The 14,244-nt window shown below is 38.2% G+C and overlaps 1 protein-coding gene across 1 annotated transcript; it reads right to left on the bottom strand.

Moving 5' to 3' along the window:
• Positions 1-13,435: 13,435 nt before the first annotated feature.
• On the bottom strand, positions 13,436-13,957 carry LOC140962614 (uncharacterized). The gene has a single exon (XM_073421566.1). The coding sequence runs from the start codon at positions 13,955-13,957 to the stop codon at positions 13,436-13,438; it is 522 nt and encodes a 173-aa protein (XP_073277667.1).
• Positions 13,958-14,244: the final 287 nt, after the last annotated feature.

Here is a 14,244-nt window from a genome sequence, read left to right as displayed (position 1 = left end):
TTAAAGCTATTTTTAAAATGATTTATTTATGCTCAAAGCTTATTTTTAAATGATTTGTTTTAAGGATTTATTTATGCTTAAAAGTTATTTTAAAATGATTTTACGATTTATGATATTATTATGCTTAAATGATTTTTAAAGGATTTTAAAACGGTTTATTTATTTTCAAAATCTATTTTAAATAAAAATAGGATTTTTAAATGCATGTGCTTGTATATGTATTATTTGCTATCTATGTTTAGAACGTGCTGAGTCATTAGACTCACTAGGTTTGTATGATGCAGGATTTGATGATTTTTGGAGGCGGTGATGATTGAGTCGATCGAGTGCAGCAGTACTCACCCGAGGGCCTTTATGTTTCCGCACTAGTTTATTAGATTTATGATTTAAATATTTATGTTAATGATTTTAATCAGAGAATTCTTATGCTTTATTTTTATTGTTAGTGATCTTTTCAAAGGACAATTTAGGATGTTTTGGTTAGGTGATGATTTAGGAATTATTTTAGGCACTTGAGTTTTAAATTGTTAATTTATTAGGATTCATGATTATGTTAAATTATTTTATTTAGAAATTTAGAAGTTATGGTTTAGATATTAGGGAAAAAAAAATTTCGAGGTCGTTTCACTTATTCTTGCTACAACTGTGGCAAATCTGGTCATTTCATAGAAGACTGCCCTAAGCCAAAGAAGGATAGTCGAGGATCAACTAAAAAAAAAATGAAGCCCTATGAGCACAGAAGAAGAACCAAAGATGACAAAAAGACTTTCAGAAAGAAGCATGAGGTACTCTTAGCTGAAGAAAGTAAATATAAAAGGGCAGAAACTGACAGCGAGGAGTCAGAGCCAGAAACCTCATGCAGTTCCAGTGATGGTGAAGAGGAAGTGAAGTGTATAATGGCTGGTGATACAGAAGTGGAGTCAAGCAGTCAACAGGTATTTGACTTCAGATCAACTGATTTCACTAGAGATGAACTTATTTCGACTCTTCATGACATGGTTAATGAGTACCACAAGCTTGCCTTATATTTTGAAAAGGCCAGAGCAAAGCTAACTGATCCCATAGACAATAAAACTAAAACTGATGAATCAGTTGACATGTTAAGTCTGAAAAGGGAGATTGCTGAGCTCAATGCTTGAAGAAGCTGGAATCAATCAATGATTCAAAAGTTGATGCTTGAAAATTCAAATCAAACTGAGCTTATTCAGGCTTGGAACAAATCATCTGTTACGTTAACTGAAATGCAGAACTCACAGAAATCAGTCGCTGATAAAAATGGTTTAGGGTTTAGCAACCAAGATGAAATGTCTCCAAATGATACTCGACCAAAACTGAATATGGACAAGGGAAAATACATTCACTATGTCAAATCAGTTGTGGTACAAGAACAAACTGAGCCAAATAAACTGGTTGAACAGCCTATTGAAAGTACGAACAAGGCTAGATGATATGGTATTGGTTATAGCCCAAAAGTTTTAACTGACTCACGCAGTCAGTCGTCAAAAAGATTTACCAGAAATTACTCAAATGGCTACTCCAATTACTATAACAGCAAGCCAGTTCAGAAAAGATATCGGCTGAACAATCAGTTGAACAAAGCTAAATCACATGTTGTCTCAATTTCACACTACACACAAAACACACACAAATCGAGAAAGACCATCTGGAATACAGCAACTGGACAGTCAATCAGACTAATCCAAGTGTGGGTTCCTAAAAGACTAATCAGTTTAAGACTCAAATAGAAAAGGGTACCAAAATTATATCTTGTGTAATTGCAGATAACAGGTACAAGCAAGGAATCAATCTGGTACTTGGATAGTGGCTGCTCACGACACATGACAGGGGATGCAAGTTTGCTATCCCAACTGATCAAATATACTGGACTAAACATCAGTTTTGGAGATAACTCTAAAGGTAAAACTGTGGGTAAGTGTAAGCTTATCCATGGTAATTTTACAATTAAAGATGTCTTGTTAGTTGAGAACTTGAAGTATAACCTGATAAGCATCAGTCAGTTATGCGACAATGATTTCTCAGTTCAGTTTGATAAACACACTTGTTCAGTTAGAGACTCAACTGGTGAAGTCATCTTAACTGGAAATCGTTGTGGAAATACTTACAAGTAAGTTGGACTGAACAACCTTATGCACCAGTTTTTTTTATTGCTTCAAAATCTTCAAAAAACTGGTTGTGTCATAAGTGGTTAAACCACTTAAACTTTAAATCCATTGCCTATCTGAGCAAGCACGATCTTGTAACTGGTCTGCCCAAAACAGATTTTTCAAAAGATAAAATTTGTTCAGCATGTTAGTTTGGAAAACAAGTAAGATCTACATTTAAAAACATTGGTAGTAAATCATTTTCCCCGATGCTTAGAGCTGTTACATATGGATCTTTTTGGTCCAATACCAGTCATGAGTTTAGGGGGAATGAAATACTCCTTAGTGGTTGTGGATGATTTTTCAAGATTTACTTGGGTTATTTTTTTCAAATCCAAGGACCAAACTGCTGCACAACTGATTAAGCTTTTCAAAAGACTATTTAATTAAAAAACAGTTGGGATTGATCGAATAAAGTCTGACAGAGGGACTGAGTTCATCAATAAAAATCTTTCAAATTTTTTAGAAGATACTGGAATTAAGCATGAGCTTTCTGCAGCTAGAACACCTCAGCAAAATGGTGTAGATGAGAGAAGAAATCGGACACTAAAAGAAGATGCTAGAACAATGCTTGCTGATTCTGGTATTTCTCAAAGATATTGGGCTGAAGCAGTAAACACTGTGTGTTACACTCGGAACAGATCGATCATTAATAAGAATCACATGAAAACATCTTATGAGATCTGGCATGGAAGAAAAAGTGTGGTTTCTTATTTCAAGATATTCGGCTGCAGATGTTTTATTCTTGACAATGGTAAAAATCATTTAAAAACCTTTGATGCCAAATCTGCAGAAGGAATATTTCTTGGATATTCTTCAGTTAACAAAGCTTATAGAGTTTTTAATAAAAGTTCTTTAAATGTTGAAAAATCTATCCATGTTGTTTTTGAAGAAAACGTATTAACTAATAAGCCAACTGATCCAGTTGAACTAGTTTATAGATTTACATAGATCAGTTTGGAGGACGATGAAGAAGAAGACAATCGTATCAATCAAAACAACCTCCAAACACCTGAACCTGAAATGCTAGATCAATCAGTACAACAGGAACTTGTTCCTAACAATCAGTTGGTGGAACAAACAGAAGATATTAAGTTACAAACTGATACAGTTCCAACTGAAACTGAAAACATTCAGTTGCCAACAGAAACACTTGCAAACTTGGATACAACAAACGCTGAACTCAGATGGAAGAAATCACATCCTCCGGAATTAGTGATAGGTAATCCATCTGATCCGGTAAGAACAAGAACTCAGATGCTCAATTTATTTATTCATTCAGCTTTTGTATCGCAATTGGAACCGAAGAAAACTGATGAAGCCCTTGCTGATCAATACTGGATAAATGCAATGCAAGAGGAGCTGAATCAGTTTACCCATAACAATGCCTGGAACCTAGTTCTAAGACCACTTTCAAAAACTGTTATAGGTACAAAATGGGTGTACAGGAACAAACTGAACGAAGATGGTTCAGTTGTGAGCAACAAGGCGAGACTGGTAGCACAAGGATATAGGCAGGAAGAAAGAATTGACTATGATGAAACGTACGCACCAGTTGCAAGACTGGAAGCTATCAGAATATTCCTTGCCTATGCATCATTCAAGAATTTCGAAGTCTACCAGATGGATGTAAAGAGTGCATTCCTAAATGTTCAGCTGCAAGAAGAAGTCTATGTAGAGCAACCTCCAGATTTTATCAATTATCTTTTTCCTGATCATGTCTACCATTTGAACAAAGCCTTATATGGTCTGAAACAAGCCCCAAGAGCTTGGTATGAAACTCTTTCAAAATTACTAACTGATCATGACTTTTCAGTTGGATCAGTTGATAAGACTCTGTTCAAATTTTCTAAAAATGATCATATTTTACTTGTTCAAATTTATGTTGATTATATTATATTTGGGTCAACTAACCCCAAATTATGCGAGAAGTTTGCTAAGTTGATGAAGGACAAATTTGAAATGAGCATGATCGGTGAACTGACATTTTTCCTTGGACTGCAAGTGAAGCAACTGGAAACTGATATTTTTATCAATCAGACAAAATACACGAAGAAATTGCTCAAGAAATTTGGCATGGAATCATGTTCAGCAGCAAGCACTCTCATGAGTTCATCAGTCAAACTGGACAATGATCAAGGGGGAATATCAGTTGAGGCAAAATTATACAGAGGTTTAATAGGTTCATTATTGTACCTAACTGCTAGTCGTCCTGACATTGTATTTGATGTTTGCATGGGTGCTCGATTTCAAGCAAATCCTAAGCAATTGCATTTCTCAGCTGCCAAAAGAATTCTAAAATATCTCAAAGGCACACAAAATGTGGGATTATGGTATACTAAAGACTCTACTTTCAATTTAGTTGGATATTCAGATGCAGATTATGCAGGATGTAAGCTAGACCGAAAAAGCACCAGTGGATCTTGTCATTTTCTAGAAGACAGACTGATCTCTTGTTTCAGCAAGAAGCAAACATCCATGGCAACTTCCACAACTGAAGCAGAATACCTTGCTGCTGGAAGCTACTGTGCTCAACTGCTCTGGGTTCAGCAACAACTGAGAGATTATGGAGTTGAAGCTTAAGAATCGCCCATATTCTGTGATAATACAAGCACGATTGCTATCACCTACAATCCAGTTCTTCACTCGAGGACCAAGCACATAGATGTCAGGCATCACTTCATCAGAGATCATGCCTTGAAGAAGGACATCAGACTGGAATACGTCTCAACTGAGCAGCAAGAAGCTGATATCTTCACCAACCCTTGCCCGAGACTAAGTTTTCTCACTTTCGCAATATACTTGGTTTAATTGATTTATCCTAATCAGTTTTACTGCTTATATATCAGCTGTTAATTAATTTATGACATCTATCAGCTCGTCAGTTTGTTATTTGTCAGCTTTTATGATTCACTTCGTCATTTACTTTTCAACTGATGAGATTAACTATTGCAGGAAAATAAAAGACAAAGTTAAACCAAAATGAGCTTTTTATTTACTTAAAGAAATTATTACGGATTACATAGAAAAATACTTCGTCAACGAAAGACCTCCACTTGTTCAACCAACGGGTTATATCTCCTGTGGAAGTCTTAAAGAAACTATAAGAGACAACTATACGCTCCAGGATCTTCCTTTCCTTGTGGATCATCAGCTGGTAGACATAGTCATCTTCAAAGATGTTCACCATCTCGGCAACGTGCAAACGCTCCCGATATTTCTCCAGTTTTGCCACCAGTCTAGGAGTGTTAGCTTCTCCACACTCCTATAGAAACTGGAGTCCTTGCAGCTCCTCCCAGTAGCGAAGGATCTTTTGGAAGACTTCATCTTCCATATCAGCTTTTCGTTTTTTCAGAGCAGCGCTAATGAATTCTTCAGCAATATCTAGAGTCTTTCAGCTACCTGCACCTGCCATTCTAGCTGCTGAATATTATTAGCTGATATGTTTCAAAATAACTGAGCTACTCTTATTTATAGCACAGTGTCAAGGAAGATGAAAGGACAAAGTCACTACAGCAGACGATTAACCTTCTAAGCATAAGATTTAATTTGATTCGTCTTGCTTAAGTTCTCGTAATCTTTATATATGCATTTATTAAGGTGGAATATTGGTTTTAAGAGGTCAACTGAGAAGACAGGGATTAGTAAATCTTCAACTGAAAGGACACAGTTTAACAACTGATCGTTCAGCTGATTATTTCACTAATCTTCTCACATACGTTAACCAATTAACCATTTTGTATTCCAAATTAAGTGACGTTGCTGACTGTTTTCGCATTAAATGATCAATAGTAATTTGCTACGTGGACCCACATGATCCATGTATTTATTACACACGTTTTTACCACACGAACACACGTCCTTTACTAAAAATTTTCTGGACTGACACGTGTCCAATAATTCGAACAATCACGTACATAAGCACTTTACTCGCTCCATTTCAGTTCTTCTTCCTTACGCTTATCTAAAATTCTCAGAGCAAAAGCAAATTCAAGCTTTCTTTTTCGCAGGAAATCATTCAGTTCTAATGGCAAATCAAATTCCCGCTCACATGCTGAATGCTATGGCTATCAATTTTGGTTCAGTTCTATCATTCGGAGAAACCGAGGTCAAGAACGTCTTTCTGAAGCTCGAATCAACTGGGCTGAGGACATTCCTGGGGAAATCTTCACAGGATATCTACCCAAAGGAACTTCAAGACTTCTACTCCAGTGGATAATTAATTCTCATGGAAGCATCACTTCTACTGTCAATGGTCAGTTGTTGACCATCACTGAAGATTCTTTTGGAGAAATATTCTTGTTGCCTTTGATGGACTGGCACACCTTGCTGATGTCGAAGCATCTGATGTCGAAGAAATGCAAACCCTACTCTCTGCTGATGGATGGAAAATCAAAGTTTCCGATCCAAAGAAGGATCTGAAGCATGAAGTTCAGTTGCTGGCTGATATTGTAGCTAAAGGGCTATTGGCGAAGGCATGATCTTTTGCTGCTCTAACTTTGGAGAAATTTCAAGCCATTATTGTTATCATGGCTGGACGAAGACTTAACTGGAAGCACCTTATCTTCAACATCTTGAAGAATATGTTTCAATACACCAAGCAATCCAAAGGATTTGCAGTTCAGCTGAGTTATTTGATGAAAGTCATAGGGTTGGTGGCTGATGATTCAGAGAGATCATCAAAATTCAAAGTTTTCAATGCCAAAAATGTTCAGCCACCAAAGGCTAAACTAGACATCTCTCTTTATCATTTTGTAAAGATCAAAAAAGAGATTGGGACGCAGCAGGTTGCTCCCAAGTTAGTTAAAAAGGGCAAGACTCTGGCACAACTAAAGACTACCAAAAGGAAGTTGATCGTCAGAGAATCTGACTTTGAGAAAACACCATCTCCTAAGATTACCAAGAAGCCAAGGACGTTGAGAAGACAAGAAGAAAGTTGCTGGGGTAAAGGCTCCCATGATTACCATATCTTGTTTCACCCCTCTACCCACTATCAGATCAAAATGGATAGTGATCAGAGAACAAGTTGATGCTACTACTTCAGGGCTGAGCATTCCTCATGACCTGTCTGACTCTAAAGGCAAAGGCAAAATGCAAGAAGAGCCTAGGCCAACAAATGCCATTCAAACTCACATTGATCTTATCTGGGCAGAGATCAATGAATTTTCAGCAAATAAGCTCAAAACATATGATACATGGGTAAAGTTCCGAACGCATGTCTTCTCCAAGGAACTACAGAGAAAATCCAAGCTCATGAAATTCATTAAGTTGGAAAATGCAGTGTTGAGAATGGTGAAGGCACCAACCATTGTTCAGGCGTTGGAACGGAAGAACTACTTCTCCAATCAGTTGAGAGCTAAAAAGCTACAGAAGATAATTGCTCAACTGAAACAGAACTTTGATCCTACCAGTCCAACTGCATTCAATGACAAAGCTGTGCATGATCAACTGGAAACGGATCTTATCTCATTACAGATGGAGATAAAGAATTGGGAAATGAATCAAGAACTGGTCTTTCCAGAAGATTCTCAAGATTTATCGTCAGAATATCAAACTGAAGAACCTGCCGAGAAGGCAATTTTCGAAGAAACTGAGCAACTAGTTGCCGTGACTGAACAGGCAATTTTTGAGCAAACTGAGGAGCCAGTCCAGGATGTGCCACAATCCTCTGCTGCTGATCATCCCAAGTATTCAGAATCTGACTTGACACTTGCTAATATTGATGAAATCATTCAGTCAGTGGTACAAGAATCTCAAGCCGATGAACCTATTTCTGAATCAGTTGATCATTCAACTAATCATGCTGCTCAAGAGGTTCCTATCCTAACTGAAGAGTCAGTTCAGCCTGTTATCTCTGCTGAACCAGATGATCAAACTGTTGTGCTAGCTCAGTCTTCACCTCCTTAGGATCTGGCAGAAGTTACTGAAACAGATGTTCCAGTGCAAACTATTGCTGAGACGGTAGTATCTGACAGGACCTTAGTGGTCTTTGATCAAGTCTCAAAGGAACATGAACCTGGAACGTCTGGACAGTCACCTCCTCATTCATCCATGGATCTTGACTTAGTTCTTGAAGAAATTCAGGATATTCAGAATAACATGGATAAAATGCTTACTGCCATTTCCAAGATTCAGCATACGCAATTAGCTCATACTCTGAAGCTGGAACATTCAGAAGTGTTCAACTCAGAGAAACTAAAGGCAATTCACGCTACTGTGACCTCTCTCTCCTTTGCACTAGAAGAAATCCAAAAGAATAGAGGTATAGCTGAAAGTCTCTCCCTGACTCAAGATGTAATCAGCCAGAGAGTTGAATTTGTGGAGACATATGTTTCTAGAAAGTTAGACTTGATGCAGACTACTATGCTCAACGCAGTCTTAGACGTAGCCACTTCTGTTAAGGTTCTATCAACCGATGTTAAGAGGTTATCTATCAGAATGGAGGCGTTTGACAAAAAGAGGGAAGAGACCTAAGCTAAGTGGATTAAATGGATTCATTTTTACAGATTATTTTTTTCTTTTATTCATTGTACAAATCTGTACACGACAGCTATTATTTTATCTACAACGAATTTGAAGGACGTCTATAAGCTCAATTGATCAGTTATTACTTGCTTAGTTTTGTCAAACACCAAAAATGGGGAAATTGTTGGAAACATAATTTCGACTGTTTGACAAACTGTTTATTTATTGGACTAACTAATCAAGTAATCGAACTACACAGCTTGCCTAACAGAAAAGTATCGCGTGAATTATCAAAGACAACTGAATCTAGCTGAACTGAACTGACAAAGTAAACTGACTGATCAGTTGATTCACTCAGTATGAGCTTATCAGCTACCGCTTATCGGCTGATCGTTTCAGCTATACACGTCATCAGATGAAAAGGACATTCAATCGACATCAGTACAAAGCATACTGCAACTCGTAGTGGAACGCCGCATTTCAGAATCTACAGTGTACGAATTTCAGAGGAATATTGATGTGGCAATCAACGGATATAATATTCAAATATCATATCAAGTTACCGTTGGAAGAGAAGCCTATAATAGCTGAAGAGAGCAGCTGAAGAAAAAAAAACGAAGCAATTTCAACGCAACTATTCTATTCAAGCTGTTACGCTGCAAAAATCATTACTCAAATCAAAATCTCACACTTATTAGTTTTATCAGTAGCATTCAAGGCTACATTCTCGAGCTTATTAGCACGTTGTAATCTTTGCTAGATTCTTTACGTTGTGCTAAGATCAGTCACGAACTGTAGAAGTTTTTGTTGTAACTAAGAGTTTCAGTTTTGGCAGTGATAAGTCCAAACTGAAGTGGGTCAGTACAACTATTGTATTCGATCAAAGTCTTTTAGTGTAAATCCTATCTTCGTGATAGATGAGGTGACGTAGGAGCTATTCTTTCAGTTAAACTGATTGTTATCGACTGACGAGATACCGAGTGTCAGTTTGTCACTAAACTGAACTCAATTTTTGAAAAGAACATATAATCCGTGAGTGTTTATTAAACCCCCCCTTCTAAACACTTATAACTTTCTAACCGATCCTTTCAGTCACTTACTTTGAAACATGCCTCTAGGCAAAATTATGTTATGTATGCTGATGTATGTACGAAGCAATCATGTTTATGAAAGGTTCTACGTTGATGGCACGTCTATGTATGTACATTCGTTCAAGTTTTGATGTATGTTCAGTTTCTGTATGTATGCCCTATTTTAAAGTTGCATGTGGTTTATTATGTATTACTCGTTACTTCTAGTTTATACGTGTTAAGTCTTTAGACTCACTAGAATTGATCGATGCAGGTGATGATGAGTTTGAAGAGGCGAGGGGTGGGGATCAATGAGCCGGCTTGGACTGCGCAGGAGGCTAAACCCGAGGACCGCCCACGTTTTATTTTAAGATTTTAAGCATGACAAATTTTAATACTCTGATTTCAAGTTTGGTTTACGATATTCAAACACGTATTTTTCTTTAGCAAAACTTTGATTGTGATCTTTATGTTGCAAATATTTTGGATGAAGAGTTTAATGATTCCGCAAATTGAATGTTTGTTTCTTGTTTAAAGAAAATTTTTATTTTCTGCAAATTTTAAAATAGTTAAAAGTATGGTACGTTACAATAGAGGTTTGGCAATTTTCGAAAAATCTTTGATAAATCGCTGATAAAAACCGGCGTGGCCTAGGAAACTTCTAACTCCCTTTATTGAAGCATGAGGCGGTAGGTTCTTGATGAATTCTATTTTAGCTTTGTCTACCTCAATCCCTTGTTCCGAAATCTTGTGCCCTAGGACAATTCCCTCTTGTACCATGAAGTGGCATTTCTCCCAATTAAGCACCAAGTTCGTCTCCTCGCACCTTCTCAACACAGAGCGCAGATTCTGCAAACACTCATCAAACGTTGCACCAAAGATAGAAAAATCATCAATAAATATTTCAAGAAAAGTTTCTATCATGTCATGAAATATAGCGGTCATGTATCGCTGAAAAGTGGCAGGGGCATTACACAAACCAAAGGGCATCCGTCTAAAAGCAAAAGTGCCATAAGGACAAGTGAAAGTGGTTTTCTCTTGGTCCTCGGGCGCAACCATGATTTGGTTATGCCCTGAATACCCATCCAAAAAACAATAAAACTCATGACCCGCTAACCTCTCAAGCATTTGATCAATGAAGGGCAGTGGAAAGTGATCTTTACGGGTAGCATCATTTAATTTCCTATAATCAATGCACACACGCCATCTCGTAGCTGTCCTAGTGGGTATTAATTCATTTTGTTCATTAGTTATCACAGTAATCCCACTTTTTTTGGGCACACATTGAACATGACTTACCTATGCACTATCAGATATAGGATAGATAATACCTGCATCAAGGAGTTTGATAGTTTCTACCTTTACTACCTCTTGCATCTTAGGATTGAGTCGTCTTTGAGGTTGCACATAGGGGTGTCAATCGGGTCGGGTGGGTCGGGTTTCGAGTCAACCCGCGAAATTTTTTTTTTTTAACCCGAACCCGAAGCAACCCGAAAACCCCCAACCCGAACACGAACCCTACTAACCCAAATCAACCCGTCTAACCCGCATAACCCAAAATTTATTTATTTATTTTTTAAAAAAAATTAATGAAAAAATTCGAAAAAATAAAAAATAATACAAAATAAATATTAAATGATTAAAATTTAGCATATAAATATACAATAAATTTTGTTCAAACATATAATATAAAAAAATACAGGTAATATTTTCAAAAAAAAAAAGTTTTCGGGTCAACCCGCGACCCAACCCGAAACCCGTCTAACCCAGCACTAACCCGAACCCACCCAACCCGAACCCGAAAAACCCCAACCCGAACCTGATTTTTTTCGTGTTGGGTCGTGTCGGGTTGACGGGTCGTGTTGTATTTTGACACCCCTAGTTGCACAAGAAGTGAATACTTGTCTTCCATCAAGATCTTGTGCATGCAGACTGATGGATTGATCCTTTTGATATCCGCCACCTTCCACGCGAAAGCACTCTTGTGCATTTTAAAAACTTCCAACGGTTTGTCCTCCATCACATCTGTCAAAGCAGCAGAAATAATGACAGGTAAAATGTTATTTTCACCTAGGTATATGTACTTTAGGTGTGGAGGCAATGGTTTGAGCTCAAGCGTCGGTGGTTCCTCGATGCTTGACTTTGGATGGGTCAAATTTATGCGCTCTCCTAAATCCTCCATTCTCATCCTCATTGGCTTTCTCCATGGATGGTTGGCATTAAAGTATGCCACTATTTGAGCTTTTTCTTCGTCCATGTCGTCATCCTCCAATTCAGTTGTGAGGGTGGCTTCCAAAGGGTCCCTAAAAGCATCCTGCACATAGTTAGACACGAGAGCATCAAAAGCATGAATTCTATAACAACTATCAGAATGCAGTGGGTGCTTAAGTGCATTAAAAACATCAAAAGTAATCTCTTCCTCCCCCACTATCAATCTCAACTTCCCTTCTTGAACATCAATCAGGGCCTTGCCAGTTGCAAAGAACGGTCTCCCCAAAATCAAAGGCATCTCCATGTCGAGCACCACGAAATCTGCAGGAAAAATAAATTTGACCACTTTCACAAGCACATTCTCAATAACTCCCCGTGGATACTTGACAGATCTGTCTGCTAGCTGTAAGGACATCTTGGTTGGCTTAGGTTCTCCTAATCCGAATTTCTTGAATACAGATAACGGCATAAGATTAATACTTGCACCAAGATCACACAAAGCTTTGTGAAAAACAACATCACCAATCATGCAAGGAATAGAAAAACTCCCTGGGTCTTTTAGTTTCGGTGGGATTTTGTTTTGCACCAAAGCAGAGCAATTTTCAGTTAAGTTTACCGTCATGTGATCCTCCAACTTCCTCTTATTAGCTAATATGTCCTTCAAAAATTTAGCATAACTAGGCATTTGCATCAAAGCATCGGCAAAAGGAATATTGATTTGCAATTTTTTAAATCCTCAAGAAACTTACCGAATTGTGCATCAAGTTTTGCTTTTTTCAGTGATGCAGGAAAAGCAGGGGGTATAACAATTTTAGATTGTGCAGTGGGTGCTGGTGTAGTGTTAGAAGACTGAACGTTAGATGTCTCGGTCTGTTCATCCGACACTTAATTTTTTTCTTTTTCTCTATACTCTAAAATTTTTCCACGCTTCAACTCAATGGCCTTCACTTGCTCTTTAGGATTGGTCTCGATGTTACTTGGCAAGGTGTCTGGCTCTCTACTTGCTATCATCTTTGCTAATTGCCCGATCGGATTTTCTAGCCCCTTTATCGATGCATCTTGATTTTGGAGTCTAGTTTCAGTGGACGAGATAAACTTAGACATCATTTGCTCCAAATTAGACTTTTCTTCTCTAGGAGGGTCAGATCTGTACATCGGTTGTTTCCCATATGGTTGTCCTTCTTGTGGTCGATTTTGACTGTTTTGACCACCCCATGAGAAATTGGGATGTTGCCTCCATCCAGGATTATATGTGTTTGAATAAGGAACATTCCTCGGACGTTTTTGAATCCCCACTTGATTCACCGGTGCATCCTCATTTACATAGAAAGAACCACTGTCTTGATAGTCCTTAACATAGTGTTCTCCTCCGCATTTTTTACAAAATATCTCTTGCAGGCGCATCGCTGTCCCGTTTACATTCATGCTGTCTATTTTCCTGTTAAGTGCTTCTAATTGTGCAGTGACAGCTGAAAAATCAGTTACCTGGTGTACTCCTGCATTCCTTCGCTGAGTGTTTCTCTCAGATTAAGGGTGATAGCTGCTAGCAGCCATCTCCTCCAGTAACTCATACCCTTCTTCGGCTGTTTTCCTCAACAGATTTCCGCAGGCTGCAGCATCTATCATGGTTTGGTTAGATGAAATTAAACCATAGTAAAAAGTTTGGACAACTAACCCAAGAGGCAACTCATGGTGTGGGCATCTTCGCAGTAAGTCTTTGTAGCGCTCCCAAGCCTCGTAGAGTGACTCCTGCTCAAATTGAGAGAAAGTGCTTATGTCCGCTCGCAGCTTCATGGTTTTCGATGGAGGAAAGTATTTCAAGAGGAATGCCTTAGCCATGTCTTCCCAAGTTGTGATTGAACCTACAAGCAAACAATTCAACCAAGATTTAGCCTTATCGCGCAAAGAGAACGGAAATAAACGTAGTCTAACAGCATCATCTAAAACTCCATTAAATTTAAAAGTATCGAAAATTTCTAAGAAGTCGGCGATGTGAGTGTTCGGATCATCTAGCGCATTTCCCCCGAATTGGACTGTGTTCTGGATCATTTGAATTATGGCGGGCTTGATCTAAAACTGGTTTGCCCTGACAGTTGGTCGCACTACGCTTGGACGTGCTCCATCAAGCGACGGTTGCGCATACTCAAGCATGGGTATGCGCCTTGGCTCTTCGACCCTTAGATCTTCTTGATGCTTCTCCTCACGTTCGTTCATGTTCATTATGTCTCTAAACCTCTGCTGTTGTCGTCTCCTGCGTAAGGTTCTTTCAATCTCGGGATCGAATATCTCTAGTTCACACTCTAAAGACCTTGGCATGCACGAGACAGATACCTGTA

The sequence above is a fragment of the Primulina huaijiensis genome, chromosome 17 (assembly GCF_012295235.1).
Source record: "Primulina huaijiensis isolate GDHJ02 chromosome 17, ASM1229523v2, whole genome shotgun sequence".
In the NCBI taxonomy this organism is placed as follows: domain Eukaryota; kingdom Viridiplantae; phylum Streptophyta; class Magnoliopsida; order Lamiales; family Gesneriaceae; genus Primulina; species Primulina huaijiensis.
This window is presented reverse-complemented; position numbering and strand designations above follow the sequence as displayed.

Bases quoted from the DNA above. Each gene is read 5' to 3' on its own strand.
- LOC140962614 (XM_073421566.1), bottom strand. From the start codon at position 13,957: ATGATCCAGAACACAGTCCAATTCGGGGGAAATGCGCTAGATGATCCG.